The sequence below is a fragment of the Leucoraja erinacea genome, chromosome 17, assembly GCF_028641065.1.
Source record: "Leucoraja erinacea ecotype New England chromosome 17, Leri_hhj_1, whole genome shotgun sequence".
Lineage (NCBI taxonomy): Eukaryota > Metazoa > Chordata > Chondrichthyes > Rajiformes > Rajidae > Leucoraja > Leucoraja erinaceus.
In genome coordinates this window covers 10904365-10919799 of record NC_073393.1, presented here as the reverse complement: position 1 = coordinate 10919799, position 15435 = coordinate 10904365, and the positions used below count along the sequence as shown (strand labels likewise).

Sequence of the window (15435 nt, the reverse complement as noted above, 5' to 3'; positions counted from 1 at the left end):
CCAGATTCCTATTAATTTTTTTCCTCTTCATCTTAAACCTAGATCCTCTGGTCCTCGATTCACCTGCTCTGGGCAAGAGATTTTGTGCATCTACCCGATCTATTCATCTCATGATTGTATGCACCTCTATAAGATCACCCCTCATCCTCCTGTGCTCCAAAGAAGAGTCCCAGCCTACGCAACACTCTGCCTATAGCTCAGACTCTCTAGTCCTGGCAACATCCTCGTAAATCTTCTCTATACACTTTCCAGATTGACATCTTTCCTATAACAGTCCCCAGAATTGAACACAAAACTCTAAATGTGGCCTCACCTCACTTCAAAGATAGACAGGTTTGTAAGCTTTGGTATAATTGTAAATTGTCCCGTGTGTGTAGGATAATGTTAAGTGTGCAGGGATGTCGCAGACTCGGTGGGTTGAAGGGCATGCTGTATCTCCAAACTAAACAAAATATACCCACAAGCCAAAAATTTAACTTTCCCCAACAGGCATTGCAGGCTCTCTAACTTGACATGAAGAAGCTAATCAAGGGACAAAGTGCGTTTGGAACAAGCTGCTATACAACAGCACTGGTTGGTTTGGCCAGTCTACTGCAGAACACCATCTGGCATCTGGTCCCAAATGGCTGTGCTGCCATTTCTTTTGATCACGGTGGCAACATATGTAAACGAGAGAAGTGAAATACTGTAGCAATCCTCTGGAGGCCAGCTGATGCCTCCTTTTGATCATTCTGACATTATCTTCCTAGAAAGAACTAAATCACATCGTATTGTTGCTTTGTCACTCTCAGCGGTTCATTTTCTTCCTCCTAAACCAAGGGTTTGAGTCACTTATTTTAGCACATCTTCCCTATTCTATGCTTTCAAAGTGGCTTCTCTCATCTGGATTTTTCTTTAATTTAAGAAAACCTTCAGATTGCGGTTTATTTAGTCATAAAATGTACTTGAGTACAAATAGAGACACAAAGGACTGACTGGACTAACTCGGAAGATCAGGCAGCACCTGTACGTGACATGGATAGGCAAATGTCTCGGGTCAGAAGAATGTGCAGTGTGTTGCGTCTACAAGTACAGATGGATTCAGTGCGATTTACTTTAGACTTTAGAAATACAGTGCGGACACAGGCCCTTTGGCCGACCGAGTACCGCATTGATCACCCGTATACTAACACACTATCCTACACACTAGGGACAATTTTACCAAAGCCAAATAAATTACAAACCTGTATGTCTTTGGAGTGTGGGAGGAAACTGGAGCACCCAGAAAAAACCCCACGTGGTCACAGGGAGAACATACAAACTGTATAGCTAGCACCCATAGTCAGAATCAAACTTGGGTCTCTGGCACTGTAAAAGGCAGCAACTCTACCGCTACGCCACTATGCCACCCACGGTATATCATCTTCAAATGTTACTGTTCCAGTATGTTTATCTCTCCCCCTCTCCCGTGCGTTGAGGGGATGGGACCCAACGGGTCCCCCTTGGTCTAGTAAATCTTAAAAATGACATGTACCACTCTAAAAAATTATACTAATCAGGTTTTTTTTTTTTTTTTTAATTCCTTGAATTATATGAAGTTCTCCAAGATTTGAAGTCCACCACTGCAATTTAAAATAAAGATTTATAAGATGCATATAACCTGAAATTGCAACTCAATTGGCTAACCTATCTTCAGAAAATGGGAGAAGGGGAATTATCACCAGCACACTAACTGTACAAATATTGGCAATTATCAATAGAGCTCTTAAAGATATCAGAATCGGGGGATATGGGGAGAAGGCAGGAACGGGGTAACTGTCTTGTGGATAATCAGACATGATCACAGTGAATGGCAGTGCAGGCTCGGAGGGGCCGAATGGCCTACCTCTGCATCTATTGACTATTGTCTAATCAAGTGGATCTTGTGGAAATCTTCAGAGATTTCAGAAACAGATGAATGGAGCTCATTTAGTAGCAACTAAATGCAGTTGTGATTTCCTACAGTAGTGTATTATTTGTTTTCAATCTAAATCTTCAAGTTTAGTCTTTTGAGTGCTGAAATAAACCAACTATTCAGTACAATGCACAGATTTGTATGTAACTCTGCAAAGTGACAGGTTAATCAGAATATGTGATTATTAAGTAAGTGACATTTCAAATAACTAATCCAGAGATTTTACACATTTTTCAACATATATATCCAACAGTTTGTTTGAAATTTGTATTTATTTTCAATATTATGGTTCTAAAATAGTAACCACAGAAGTTTTCCCAAAGTTATAACATTTTTTGAAGTATCATAAAAACACAACCAAAAAGTTACAAAGAGTCATACAAAAGATAGCAGTTTACCCTGACAAATTGTTCAGTAAAACAAATATGCAACATTTTGCAAATGTTAAAAAGTATAAATCAGTGCTAATGATTTAAGGATAAACCAATCCAGATAATTTCCAAAAAGTCATTTTATTGTGAACATTTTTGAAACATTATCCAAAACAAGGAATTTCCATATTCAAGATAAAAAGGAAGCAATGTAAAATAACAACAAAATGGCAAATGCTGAAAAACATCATCAATAAACACAAACTTGTCCATTGTTTTTTTTTCTTTTTAAACTAACATGATGGAAACAAACTACTCGGGTAAAATTTCAAGTAGTAACAGACCAACACTAATTAGAAAGATTCTGAAAATATATTTTGGATGCACATTCAACATATGACAGTCATTTTAACTCATTGCCAGAGGTCAGGATTTCAAAGTGAGATGCTGTTTAATGCTGAAGGAATTTGGCAGAAGGGAAGCCTGATCTTTAATTATTATTTGTGTTCTATGCGCTTATGCTGACATGCAGATTATGCCTGGTGTTGATTATTTAGCCTTTGCTGTTTCACAAATGTAGCTATGGAGTAGGAAAAGAGGATGTGTATATATACATTTGGTTCTTAAACTGAGTAGCATATAAAACAGGCTATCCAAATTCAGGGATGGTCAAAAAATGAAACAAGGAGGAGCTAATGATGACCTGTGGCTCCAAACCAAATTTATTACCACAGATTAGGGAGACCCAACCCTACAATCTGCTTCTTTATATAAAAAAAAGTTATATTAATTAGTAACATACAGATGTAACTTGTATAGTTATAACACAATCTTTACAGATGGAGGAAGCACAATTAACCGGAGTCCAATTTAACTCAGTGGTGTCACCAGTCCCTGAAGCATCATCATAAGTCTTCGAGCTCTTTTGCTCACATTATTATGGGGGTCTGCCTGGTTGAACTGATAGAGTTTCTGTCTCACTTGATTTAATACAGAACCCATGTGATCTCGAGCAACAGGGTCTGTGTGATCCAGATTCATGACTGCATCTTCCAGATAACTGAAATGAAAGTAGAGATTAATGATTGCATAGGCGGCTTTTTCGCCACTCAAGCCTGTTTTGCCATTCAATACCATCATAAGTGACTTTATCTTAATATTATATTCCAGTTTCCTCCCCATGTCCCCTGAACTAAAACCATCACCTTCCATGCCAGAGAATTCTATAGATTTACCCACTGAGTGAAAAGATTTACTGCAGTCTTACAGCATGGAAACAGAAACTGAAAGTAGAGTCCCATTACACTGATCGCATATGCGGCTTTTTCGCCATCCAAACCTGCCTACCCATGCACCTGTTTAATTGCTTCTTATGTTGCGATAGTTCCATCATGACCTCCTCTGCTGACTTTATCTTAATATTATATTCCATTGTTGAAAAAGTTACCCCCCCCCCCCCCCCCCATCAGTCTGAAAAGGGTCCGATCAAACATCTCCTTTTCCCATGCCTGAGAGCATTTTTTTGTCTATAGATTCCTAAATATTTCCCCCTGAGTGAAAAAATGATGTCTCGATTCCCCTTCCCTGGACAAGAGATTCTGTGCATCAAACCAATCTATTCCTCTCATGATTTTATACACATCTATAAGATCACCCCCCATCCTCTTGCACTCCAGGGAATAGAGTCCCTTAATCTAATTTCTCTCAATTTTTCTTAATCTCAGTGCAAAATGATTTACCCCATACCTGACTGTGATCCCTCATTCTGAACCCTTCTCACCCCTCAGGCGAAACATCTCCATATCCACTGTTTCCATCCTTGTCAGAATGGTCAATACCTAATATTAATATGACTTTTTGCAATGGAAAAGTCAGTAAACCAAATCAGCAATTGATGGAAAAGATAGAGACAATGAAGACACATGGAACTGCTGATGCTAGTTTACAAAAAAGGACAAAAAATACTGGAGTGACCCTATTGTTCAGGCAGCATCCCTAGAGAATCCTCTATCCTTGTTCTCCAGAGACGCTGCCTGACCCGCTGACTTACTCCAGCACTTTGTGTCTTTTTTTAACAACCAATGAACGTATTTATTTATAAACTGCCTTTCCAGCTGTAAGAGTGTAGAAAATGTGATTGTTGGCATTAATTAAACCTGAAAGACTGTTGCTCTGAACATGGAACTATATGCACAGTGATTTAATACCTCATATGAAAAATGGCATTGTTCTGGAACGCTAACATAGATTGGTTATACAAATCCTGGGGTTGGTTATCACTATATAAGATGCCTTCTTCGAAGCACAAAAAATACTCTAAGAAAAGTCATTGTTTAAACTTATTTTATTCCAGCGTTAACTAACAGGTTACTAATTCTTTAGACACAAACAAAAAGCCGGAGTAACTCAGTGGGTCAGGCAATATTTTTCATTTATTTGTTCTATGTACCTTCCATTTCTCTCTCCCCGACTCTCAGTCTGAAGAAGGGTCTCGACCCGAAATGTCACCTTTCCTTTTCTCCAAAGATGCTGCCTGACCCGCTGAGTTACTCCAGCTTTGTGTGGCTATCTTTGGTGTAAACCAGCATCTGCAGTTCCTTCTAACTCATTCTTTAATTATTTCAGCTTTCCAGGACTCGTGATTTTTCCTTATTCTTTTTTGTCCTTTGCACCTTACCTGAGTTTTAATTCTGTGCGAGAGTTGAGATCAGTGGAGAGCTGTTGAATTAGTGACAGCAAAACCGGTTGAGTTAGGGGACAAGGATGCTGACCGAAGACCAGGTGCGAATCCACAGTTTCACAGACATAAAGTACCAGGTTGAGATCGGATGCAGTCAAGGCCTGAGTGACAGAAAAGAAAGAGTTAATGAAGATGGCTAATAGCTCAGGTTATTGCACAAACATAAGCTAATGTTTTCTGCACAAATATTGCATTTTCACTCAGCAGATCAGGCAGCATCTCTGAAGAAAATGAATGGATGACATGTCAACACCGTAGAAAAAAAGTTGCTGGAATAACTCAGCGGGACAGGCAACATTTCTGGAGAAAAGGAATGGATTTCGGGTCAAGACCTTTCATGAGAACCAGATGTTTGGGAAACTACCAACTCTATGGAGCTGGGCAGCGGTAGTGTTGCTGACTTACAGCATCAGAGACCCGAGTTTGATCCTGATATCGGGTGCTCAGGTTTCCTCCCACATTCCAAGACGTACAGGTTTGTAGGCTAAATGGCTTGGTAAATTGTAAATTGTCTAGTGTATGTAGGGTAATGTTAGCGAACGGGGATCGCAGGTTTGCCGAAGAGCCTGTTTTCACCCTGTACCTCTAAACTCAAGAGGAATGGCATTGGACCAAGTCAGAATAGACTCCGGTCACAGAGTAAACCAGAGGAAGCTGTGGCTAAGTTAGGAAAATTGCAAATCAACAGAATGCATTCTGCTTTTGATCCTCAAGTCAATGCACGTTCACATCTTTGGAATGTTATTATACGGCAGAGTGCAATGTTGCACTAATATACGGTGCCCTCCATAATGTTTGGGGCAGACCCATCATTTATTTATTTGACTCTGTACTCCACAATTTGAGATTTGTAATAGGAAAAAAAAATACATGTGGTTAAAGTGCACATTGTCAGATTTTAAAAACACCATCTTTATACCTACAGTAGTATTTATACATAGTCCGTCCCCCCCCCGATTTCAGGGCACCATAATTTTTGGGACACAGCAGTGTCATGTAAATGAAAGTAGTTTTGTTTAGTATTTTGTTGCACATCCTTTGCATGCAATGACTGCTTGAAGTCTGCGATTCATGGACATCACCAGTTGCTGGGTGCTTTCTCTGGTGATGCTCTGCCAGGCCTGTATTTCAGCCATCTTTAGCTTATCCTTGTTTTGGGGGCTAGTACCTTTCAGTTTTCTCTTCAGCATATAAAAGGCATGCTCAATTGGGTTCAGATTGGGTGATTGACTTGGCCACTCAAGAATTGGCCATTTTTTAATCATTGAAAAACTCCTTTGTTGCTTTAGCAGTACGTTTGGGATCATTGCCTTGCTTTAGAATGAACCGACGGCCAATGAGTTTTTAGGCATTTGTTTGAACTTGAGCAGATAGGATGTGTCCCTACACTTCAGAATTAATTATGCTACTACCATCAACAGTTGTATCATCAATGAAGATAAGTGAGCCAGTTGCTTCAGCAGCCATACATGCCCAGGCCATAATACCCCCACCATCGTGTTTCACAGATGAGGTGGTACGCTTTGGATCTTGGGCAGTTCCCTCTCCTCCATAGTTTGCTCTTGCCATCACTCTGATATAAGTTAAACTACTTCTCATCTGTCCGCAAGACCCTTTTCCAGAACTGTTATTGCTGTTTTAAGTACTTCTTGGCAAACTGTAACCTGGCCATCCTATTTTTACGGCTAACCAGTGATTTGCATGTTGCAGTGAAGCCTCTGTATTTCTGTTCATGAAGTCTTCTGCAGACAGTAGTCATTGACAAATCCACACCTGACTCCTGAAGAGTGTTTCTGATCTGCTGGACAGATGTTTGGGAATTGTTCTTTATTATAGAGAGAATTCTTCTGTCATCAGCTGTGGAGGACTTCCTTGGCCTGCCAGTCCCTTTGAGATTAGTAAGCTCACCAGTGCTCGCTTTCTTCTTAATGATGTTCCAAACAGTTGATTTTGGTAAGCCTAAGGTTTGGCTGATGTCTCTAACTGTTTTATTCTTGTTTCTCACTCTCATATTGGCTTCTTTGACTTTCATTGACACAACTTTGGTCCTCATGTTGATAAACAGCATTAACATTTTCTAAAGGTGATGGAAAGACTGGAGGAAAGACAGTGCTAAGACCTCTCTTATACCTGCATTAAGGAGGCATTTGAACACACCTGAGCAATTACAAACACCTGTGAAGCCATGTGCCCCAAACATTATGGTGCCCTGAAAAGGGGGGACTATGTATAAAAAGTTGTGATTTCCACATGGTGAAACCAAAATGTATTAAAAAAAAACCTTTAATAAAATCTGACAATGTGCACTTTAACCACATGTGATTTTTTTCTATTACAAATCTCAAATTGTGGAGGAGAGTCAAATAAATAAATGATGGTCTTTGTCCCAAACATTATGGAGGGCACTGTAACTAATAAAAACAGCATCCAATAAAAATACTATTTTCACCCTTGCTTGCAACTTCTCCCTCATTTGTGGTAACATTAAACTGTTTGAGAAATGCTGATGCTTAATTTTTGGTCCGATGAGAATGCTGAATTTATAGAAAATAATATCCTGTTTACTAATTTAGTAGTAAAGCCAGTTATTGCCAAGCAATCATATCAGTAAACTGTACTCGCAGTAATTCAGTTTTAATTAATCTGCCTTCAGCAGGCAGCATCTTTGCATTAGCTCCATCTGAAAACAATTTAATGTTCAGATTTTTTGATTGCCTCAATATTCCATTTGGGCAATTTATAACCATGTAAACTCACAACTGAATAACCTCAAAACACTGCAATGTTGTGATATTTCAAAGGAAACAATTTACCAAGTTGGATCATTTGCATTTCATAAGTTCATAGGAGCAGAATTTGGCCCATCAAGTCTACTCTGCCATTCAATCATGGCTGATCTATCTTTCCCTCTCAATCCCATTCCCTTGCCATCTCCTACAACCTTTGACGCCCTTACTACTTAAGAATCTGTCAATCTCCGCCTTAAAATATCCATTGACTTGGCCTCCACAGCAGTCTGTGGCAATGAATTCCACAGATACACCACCCTCTAACTAAAGAAATTCCTTCTCATATCCTTTCTAACGGTACATCCTTTTATTCCGAGGCTACGACCTCTGGTCCTACTCTCCCACTATGGAAACATCCTCCCCACATTCATTCTATCCAGGCCTTTCATTATTTGGAAAGTTTCAATGCGCTCCTCTTCATCTGTCTAAACTCCAGCGAGTACAGGCCCAGTGCCTTCAAACACTTATCATCTGTTAACCCAACCATTCCTGGGATCATTCTTATAAACCTCCAATGGATTCTCTCCAAAGCCAGCACATCCTCCCTCAGGTATGGGGCCCAAAACTGCTCACAATATTCTAAATGCAGTCAGTCCAGTGCCTTATAAAGCCTCAGCACGACATCCATATTTTTGTATTTTAGCCCTCTTGAAACAAATGCTAGCATTGCATTCGCCTTTACCAGTGTACGGGAATCGCTGGTCGGCGCGAACTCATGGAAACATAGAAAACAGGTGCAGTAATAGGCCATTCGGCCCTTCAAGCCTAAACTGCCATTCAATATGATCATGGCTGATCATCCAAAATCAGTACCCCGTTCCTGCTTTCTCCCCATATCGCTTGATTCCGTTTGCCCCAAGAGCTATATCTGACTCTCTCTCTCTCTCGAATACATACAGTGAACTGGCCTCCACTGCCTTCTGTGGCAGAGAATTGCACAGATTCACAACTCTCTGGGTGAATAGGTTTTTCCTCATCTCAATCCTAAAAGGCCTTCCCCTTATTCTTAAACTGTGACCCCTGGTTCTGGAATCCCCACAAGATCGGGAACATTTTTCCTGCATCTCACCTGTCCAATCACTTAAGAATTTTATGTTTCTATAATATTCCCTCTCATCCTTCTAATATCCAGCGAATATAAGCCCAGTCAATCCATTTGTTCATCATATGTCAGTTCTGCCAGTCCGGGAATTTACTTGGTGAACCTACGCTGCACTCCCTCAATAGCACAAATGTCCTTCCTCTAATTAACAGACCAAAACTGCACACAACATTCCAGGCGTGGTGTCACCTGGGCCCTGTACAACTGCAGTACGACCTCCATGCTCCTATACTAAAATTCTCTTGCTATGAAGGCCAACATACCATTAGCTTTCATTAGCTTTCTTCACTGCCTGCTGTACCTGCATGCTTACATTCAGTGACTGATTTCCAAGCACATCCACGTCCCCTTTTCGTAATGACACCATTCAGATAATAATCTGCCTTCTTCTTCTTGCCACCAGTGGATAACCTCGCATTTATCCACATTTTACTGCATTTGCCATGCATCTGCCCACTCACCTAATCTATCTATGTCGCCCTACAGCCTTAAAGCATCCTCCTCGCAGCTCACACTGCCACCCAGCTTTGTGTCATCCACAGCGGTGGGCTTGTTTCCACGCTGTATCTCTAACCTAAAGATAAAAATCTTTTTCACCTCATGGCAATAAATTCCTTTAATCTCCAGCATACATACCTGTTGAAAGGCTTGGTTAAGTTGGCCCTGTTGTAACAGCTGCAAAATGTGTGCCTGCTGGGACTGGAAATCCACGTGTGTTGATGGAATTGGGGTGCCGGCCGCTGATCGCATGGCCTGCATGATGCTGGAAGCAACAACAACCTGTTGTTCCTTCATTGCTAGGCCAACTTCTCCTTTCACAATTCTCTGCACTTGAGTTAGAATGGATTCCTGCAAACTGTTAGAAATCATCATTAATGCCATGAAGTCTTTTTTTATTAAGCTGTACATTTGGAAAAAGCTGCGGATACATTTATTTGGTAAACTGCCCTTATCCAATATTTGTAATGCAGAATTGTGCACACCAATTATGACAAAAGAGAAAAAAAAATCTACTTATCTACTTATAATCTGTAGTTAATACATTCTACTTTTTAGGTCGTGCTTTTCAACCTGCCTTAATGTTATGTACAGAATACCAAAACAATTAGTACATAATTGCAAATATTGTTTTTAAAATGTCACTATACACGCATTCAACTTGAGTTCTTCTCCCATGTGGGGCTTTTACCCGGAAGATCTTAAAATGCTACAGGGGGCGACTCATTGAAGAAATAGGCTGCCTAACATGCAGAGAAAAGCAGGCCACCACCTGCGTACATCTAAATTAAAAGACAATAATCTCATTGTGATGCTATCAAACATGGCATGACACACGCTATTTAAATTTAAAATACACGACACAACCCGTGGACCCATTATAATGCCAGTCAAGTACACAGAAGTATTAGATCAAAATGGTGATCTGAAAATGGCACAGAGCCCGGCAACCCTCCCCAAACTGTGCAGGCGTGGCTGATGGGCCCTGCAAGTGGGAGCGCATTGCTCAGGCGTGACAGCCACATTGAAACTTGTCCCATTCACAGTATAAAGTTCATTAGAGTTTATAAAACAAATTACTTTTTAAAATATAACAAAACTTGATACTGCGCCATAGACGAATGGTGAGCAAGGCGCCCCCAAAATTGACGCGCTATCATGTATCGTTTTAGATGTATTTCGGGAACATACACAGACAGACATACAGACATACATACAAGATGAGACTTTTAGTTATGTATGTATAGATAGATGGTATGAATTTGCACTTGTTCAATTAACGTTGATGATTTTAATATGTTTTATCTTGTTTAGATCCATACCAATTTACACTAATTGCAGGAAGAACTCAGCAGGTTCATAAATTATAGGAGCTGAATTAGGCCATTCGGCCCATCAAGTCTACTCTGCTATTTAATCATGACTGATCTACCTTTCCCTCTCAACCCCATTCTCCTGCCTTCTCCCTGTAAACCAACACCAGATGTTTCCTGACCTGTGCATTCCTCCAGCACTTTGTGTTTTGCTCAATGTTCCAGCATTAGTCTCACGTCTCTAGGTTTACACCACTGCTTGGCTATGATCTAGAGCAGCCCGATAGCGCAGCTGGTACAGCCACTGCCTCACAGTGCCAGAGACACAAGTTTAATTCAGAGTTTGGGTGCTGTCTGTGTGGAGTTTACCTGTTATCCCTGTGACCACGTGAGTTGCCGCCCATATCCCAAATACAAACAGGTTTGTTAGTCAATTGGCCTCTGTAAATTGCCACTAATGTGTAAGAAGTGGATGCAAAACTAGTGCAAATGGTCAGGCAGCTAAAAGCCAACTTCCATGCTGTGTCTAAACTAAAGGCTGGTAGGCGAAACTGGACCAACAAAATCCTACTGTGCCAATTCCCCCCCCCTTCCGAGTCGTAAATTCAGCTGTGAGAATTTTAGAAAATCTAACATGTTTCCAAAAATGGTTGTGGAACTTTCCCCAAGTTGAAAAATAAATTTACAGGCCCTCTCATCAAGGTACATTGTAACTTTCACTTTAAATCTATCCACTGGATTGTATCAAGCAATCTTTAGTTGGGCTTTCCAAAGTCATTTGTACTGTGAAAATTCCTCTTGCTTTGTACTGAAATACCATTTAACCAACCACAAAACATTCTCCACAATAGCACAAAATTATTTTCTACACTGTACCCTCAGTAATTTGGATGGTACATCTCACAATTATATTACAATAGAGGATCACTTACATCTTGGTTGGATTTAAGCCTTGCTCTTGGTGACACCATAACAGCACATTCCTAGCATCTACATTTTAGCAAACTCTAAAAAAACAAGATACATAACTGGCCTTTTGCTACTCACTTGCCAACAATGATGTGAAGCTGATGTTGCATTTCGGAACGCATACCATTTGTGATGGTAGCAGCAAGATGATCTGTGGCATTCTGGAAATGGTCAATCATTTGCTGTAGCTGAGTGACCATTGGATCTCTACTCTCTTGCTCTTGGGCCTTCTTTGATTGAAGGTGTATCTCAAGTTGCTGAATATCTGTGTGGGTAAAATTTAATTTTTTTATAAGTGTAAATGTCAACTGAAAATTACATTGTTGATGTAATTTAACAATAGCACAAAGTTCACAATTTGCTTTGGTTACTTGCTCCCACAATGAGGCTTCCAAAATAATCTTTTCATTGTTCAGACAGTGACTGTCACCAGGGCAGAGAAGCTAGTATAATGCTGAATCAATCAAATAGCATTCCCAAACACACCCTACACCGACTCATTTGTGCCATCATAAGCCACCGTGTTGCATCTTCAGACCTTCCATTATAGACAATTCCTAAGCATTCTGTTAAAAACATTTCTCCTTCTTGACATGTCTAGCCATCTCTCATCCCCCACCATATTCATTCCATTGTTATGAACCCCTGCCTCCCTCCCCTTCCTCTCTGTCCACCCAAACTCCTCTGTCACCTCTTCTCCACTCATCAGACTGCGACAATCCTTCAACTGGTTAGATGCAGTCCCTGGCTGAATCCTCAGGGCCTGTGCGGATGGATCAGCTGGGAGAGGTATTCACATTCGTCTACAGGCTCTCACTATTCTCCACCTGCATCGAAAAGACCACTGAAGTCACAATCCCAAAGAAAAGTAAGGTAGCGAGCTTTAATGATTTCTGTCCATTGGCTCTGACATCCACATTCATGAAGTGTTTCAAGAGATTGGTGATGGCGCACGTTAACTCCAGCCTTCCAGGCAGCCTGATCCACTGCAGTTTGCTTACCATCGCAACAGATTCACAGCAGCTGCCATCTCCCCGGCCCTTCCATCTCTCTGGAATACCTCTACATGACAAGGACTCCTACGTTAGACTGCTATTTATTGACTACAGCTCGGAATTCACCACCATAATTGCACTGGCCATAATATTACCAATGATCTGTCTTGGACCAACCACATTGATGTGACAGCTAGGATGGCACACCAATGCCTCTACTTCCTACAGAGACAGAGACAATTCGGCATGGCTTCAGTAACTCTTACAAACTTCCACAGATGCATCATAGAAAGTAGACTGAAAGCTGCATTAAAGCTTGGTATGGGAACAGCTCTGCCTAAGACTGCAAGACATTTGCAGAAAATTATGGATGTAACTCAGTCCTTCACACAAATCCCACCACCGACTCATTCTATGCTTCACAATGCCTCGGAAAACAGCTAGCATGACTTGTCCCACCCCGGTTATTCCTTCTCCCTGCTCCCATCCAGCAGAGGTACAGAATGTTGAAATCCTGCACCACCAGACTCGGGAACAGCTTCTTCTCCTTCGTTATCAGCTTTCGAAAGGTCGTTCTATAAGCTAGGGTGCTGTTTGATTCACCTCTACCCCATTGAGGACATTCAACTTTGTCTAAGGAACAGTTGTGCCTCGACACCGAGAATAGCATTGTGTACTCTGTAACTTCTCCTTTGCTCTATCTATTGTACTTGAGTTTGAAGTGATTGTATGCTATATCTGATCTGTATGGATAGCATGCAAAATAACACTTCAGTGCACCTCAGTACATATAAAAACTTTAATCTAGTTACCCGAGTATCAGAGGTTTTTCTTAAATATGTTAAGTTTTGACACTGTGAATATAAAGACTATTAAGGAATAAAGTATCACCTACATTCTTGAGTTCCCTGTTTGAAGCTGTCGTTTATTTGCTGGAACATTGACTGGCATGCTTTTTCAAACACTGGTACAACTATGCTCTGGAATGCTTCCCTGTAAGTAGTTTGTATTGGGCCTTGCAAGGCATCAGCTGCAGCTCTTCCAATGCTCTCTGTAGTGTTCTGCAAGCATAAGTTGGAAATGGAAACAGTTAACCAAAGTGGTCTTCCCTTTCAAACGGGGGAACAAAAAATCCAAGTAAAATTTGAAGTAAGGAAATTGTGTAGGCAGCTTTCTAAAGCTGTATGGATAGGCTCCAGCATATTGTTTCAACACATGAAAATATGGGTGTTCAATCCTACAATTCATTCTTCCATTGACGGAAGTCACCTGAGGTAATATTAACTTAATCAAGTCACTCTAGGCATCACGCACAACTATACATGTCCCACTACCTCTCGTGTTAAAGAGGGAACTGCAGATGCTGGAGAATCGAAGGTTACACAGAAAAGCTGGAGAAACTCAGCGGGTGCAGCAGCATCTATGGAGCGAAGGAAATAGGCAACGTTTCGGGCCGAAACCCTTCTTCAGACTGATCAGGGGTGGGGGTGGGTGGGGACAAGAAAGGGAAAAGGAGGAGTAGCCGGAAGGCTGGAGGGTGGGAGGAGACAGCAGGGGAGCTGAGGAAGGGGAGGAGACAGCAAGGACTAACAGAATTGGGAGAAGTCGATGTTCATGCCCCCGGGGTGCAGACTCCCCAAACGGAATATGAGGTGCTGTTCCTCCAATTTCCGGTGCTGCTCGCTGTGGCCATGGAGGAGACCCAGGACAGAGAGGTCGGAGACGGAGTGGGAGGGGGAGTTGAAGTGCTGAGCCACCGGGAGGTCAGCTAGGTTATTGCGGACCGAGCGGAGGTGTTCGGCGAAACGATCGCCCAACCTCCGCTTGGTCTCACCGATATAGATCTGCTGACATCTAGAGCAGCGGACGCAATAGATGAGGTTGGAAGAGATGCAGGTAAACCTCTGTCGCACCTGGAACGATTGCTTGGGTCCCTGAAAGGAGTTGAGGGGGGAGGTAAAGGGACAAGTGTTGCATCTGCTGCGGCCGCAAGGGAAAGTGCCCGGGGAGGGGGTGGACCGAGAGGGAAGGGAAGAATTGACAAGGGAGTTATGGAGGGAGCGGTCTTTGCGGAAGGCAGATATGGGGGGAGATGGGAAGATGTGGCCAGTAGTGGGGTCACGTTGGAGGTGGCGAAACTGACGGAGGATTATTTTTTGTATGTGATGGCTGGTGGGGTGAAAGGTGAGGACTAGGGGGACTCGGCCCTTGTTGCGAGTGCGGGGATGGGGAGAGAGAGCAGTGTTGCGGGGTATGGAAGAGACCCTGGTGCGAGCCTCATTTATGGTGGAGGAGGGGAACCCCCGTTCCCTGAATAGTGAGGACATTTCAGATGTCCTGGTGTGGAACGCCTCATCCGTGGAGCAGATACGGCGTAGACGGAGGAATTGGGAGTAGGGGATGGAGTCCTTACAGGAAGCAGGGTGGGAAGAAGTGTAGTCCAGATAGCCATGGGAGTCAGTGGGTTCCTTACAGGAAGCAGGGTGGGAAGAAGTGTAGTCCAGATAGCCATGGGAGTCAGTGGGTTTATAGTGTATGTCGGTTAGAAGTCTATCACCTGCAATGTCTCCTCCCCTTCCTCAGCTCCCCTGCTGTCTCCTCCCACCCTCCAGCCTTCCGGCTACTCCTCCTTTTCCCTTTCTTGTCCCCACCCACCCCCACCCCTGATCAGTCTGAAGAAGGGTTTCGGCCCGAAACGTTGCCTATTTCCTTCGCTCCATAGATG

The 15435-nt window shown here is 42.1% G+C and overlaps 1 protein-coding gene across 2 annotated transcripts in view; it reads right to left on the bottom strand.

Annotated features, from left to right (window-relative positions):
• Window positions 1-2186: 2186 nt before the first annotated feature.
• edc4 (enhancer of mRNA decapping 4) overlaps window positions 2187-15435 on the bottom strand; it is a 62714-nt gene continuing 49465 nt past the window's right edge. For both annotated transcript variants that reach the window (XM_055648490.1, XM_055648489.1), the window contains exons 25-29: window positions 13606-13771; window positions 11794-11980; window positions 9572-9791; window positions 4982-5145; window positions 2187-3364 (exon numbers count right to left, since the gene is read on the bottom strand). In XM_055648490.1, coding sequence (XP_055504465.1) covers window positions 3175-3364; window positions 4982-5145; window positions 9572-9791; window positions 11794-11980; window positions 13606-13771 — 927 coding nt within the window. In that variant the 3' untranslated portion in view covers window positions 2187-3174. The remainder of the gene's footprint in view (window positions 3365-4981; window positions 5146-9571; window positions 9792-11793; window positions 11981-13605; window positions 13772-15435) is intronic.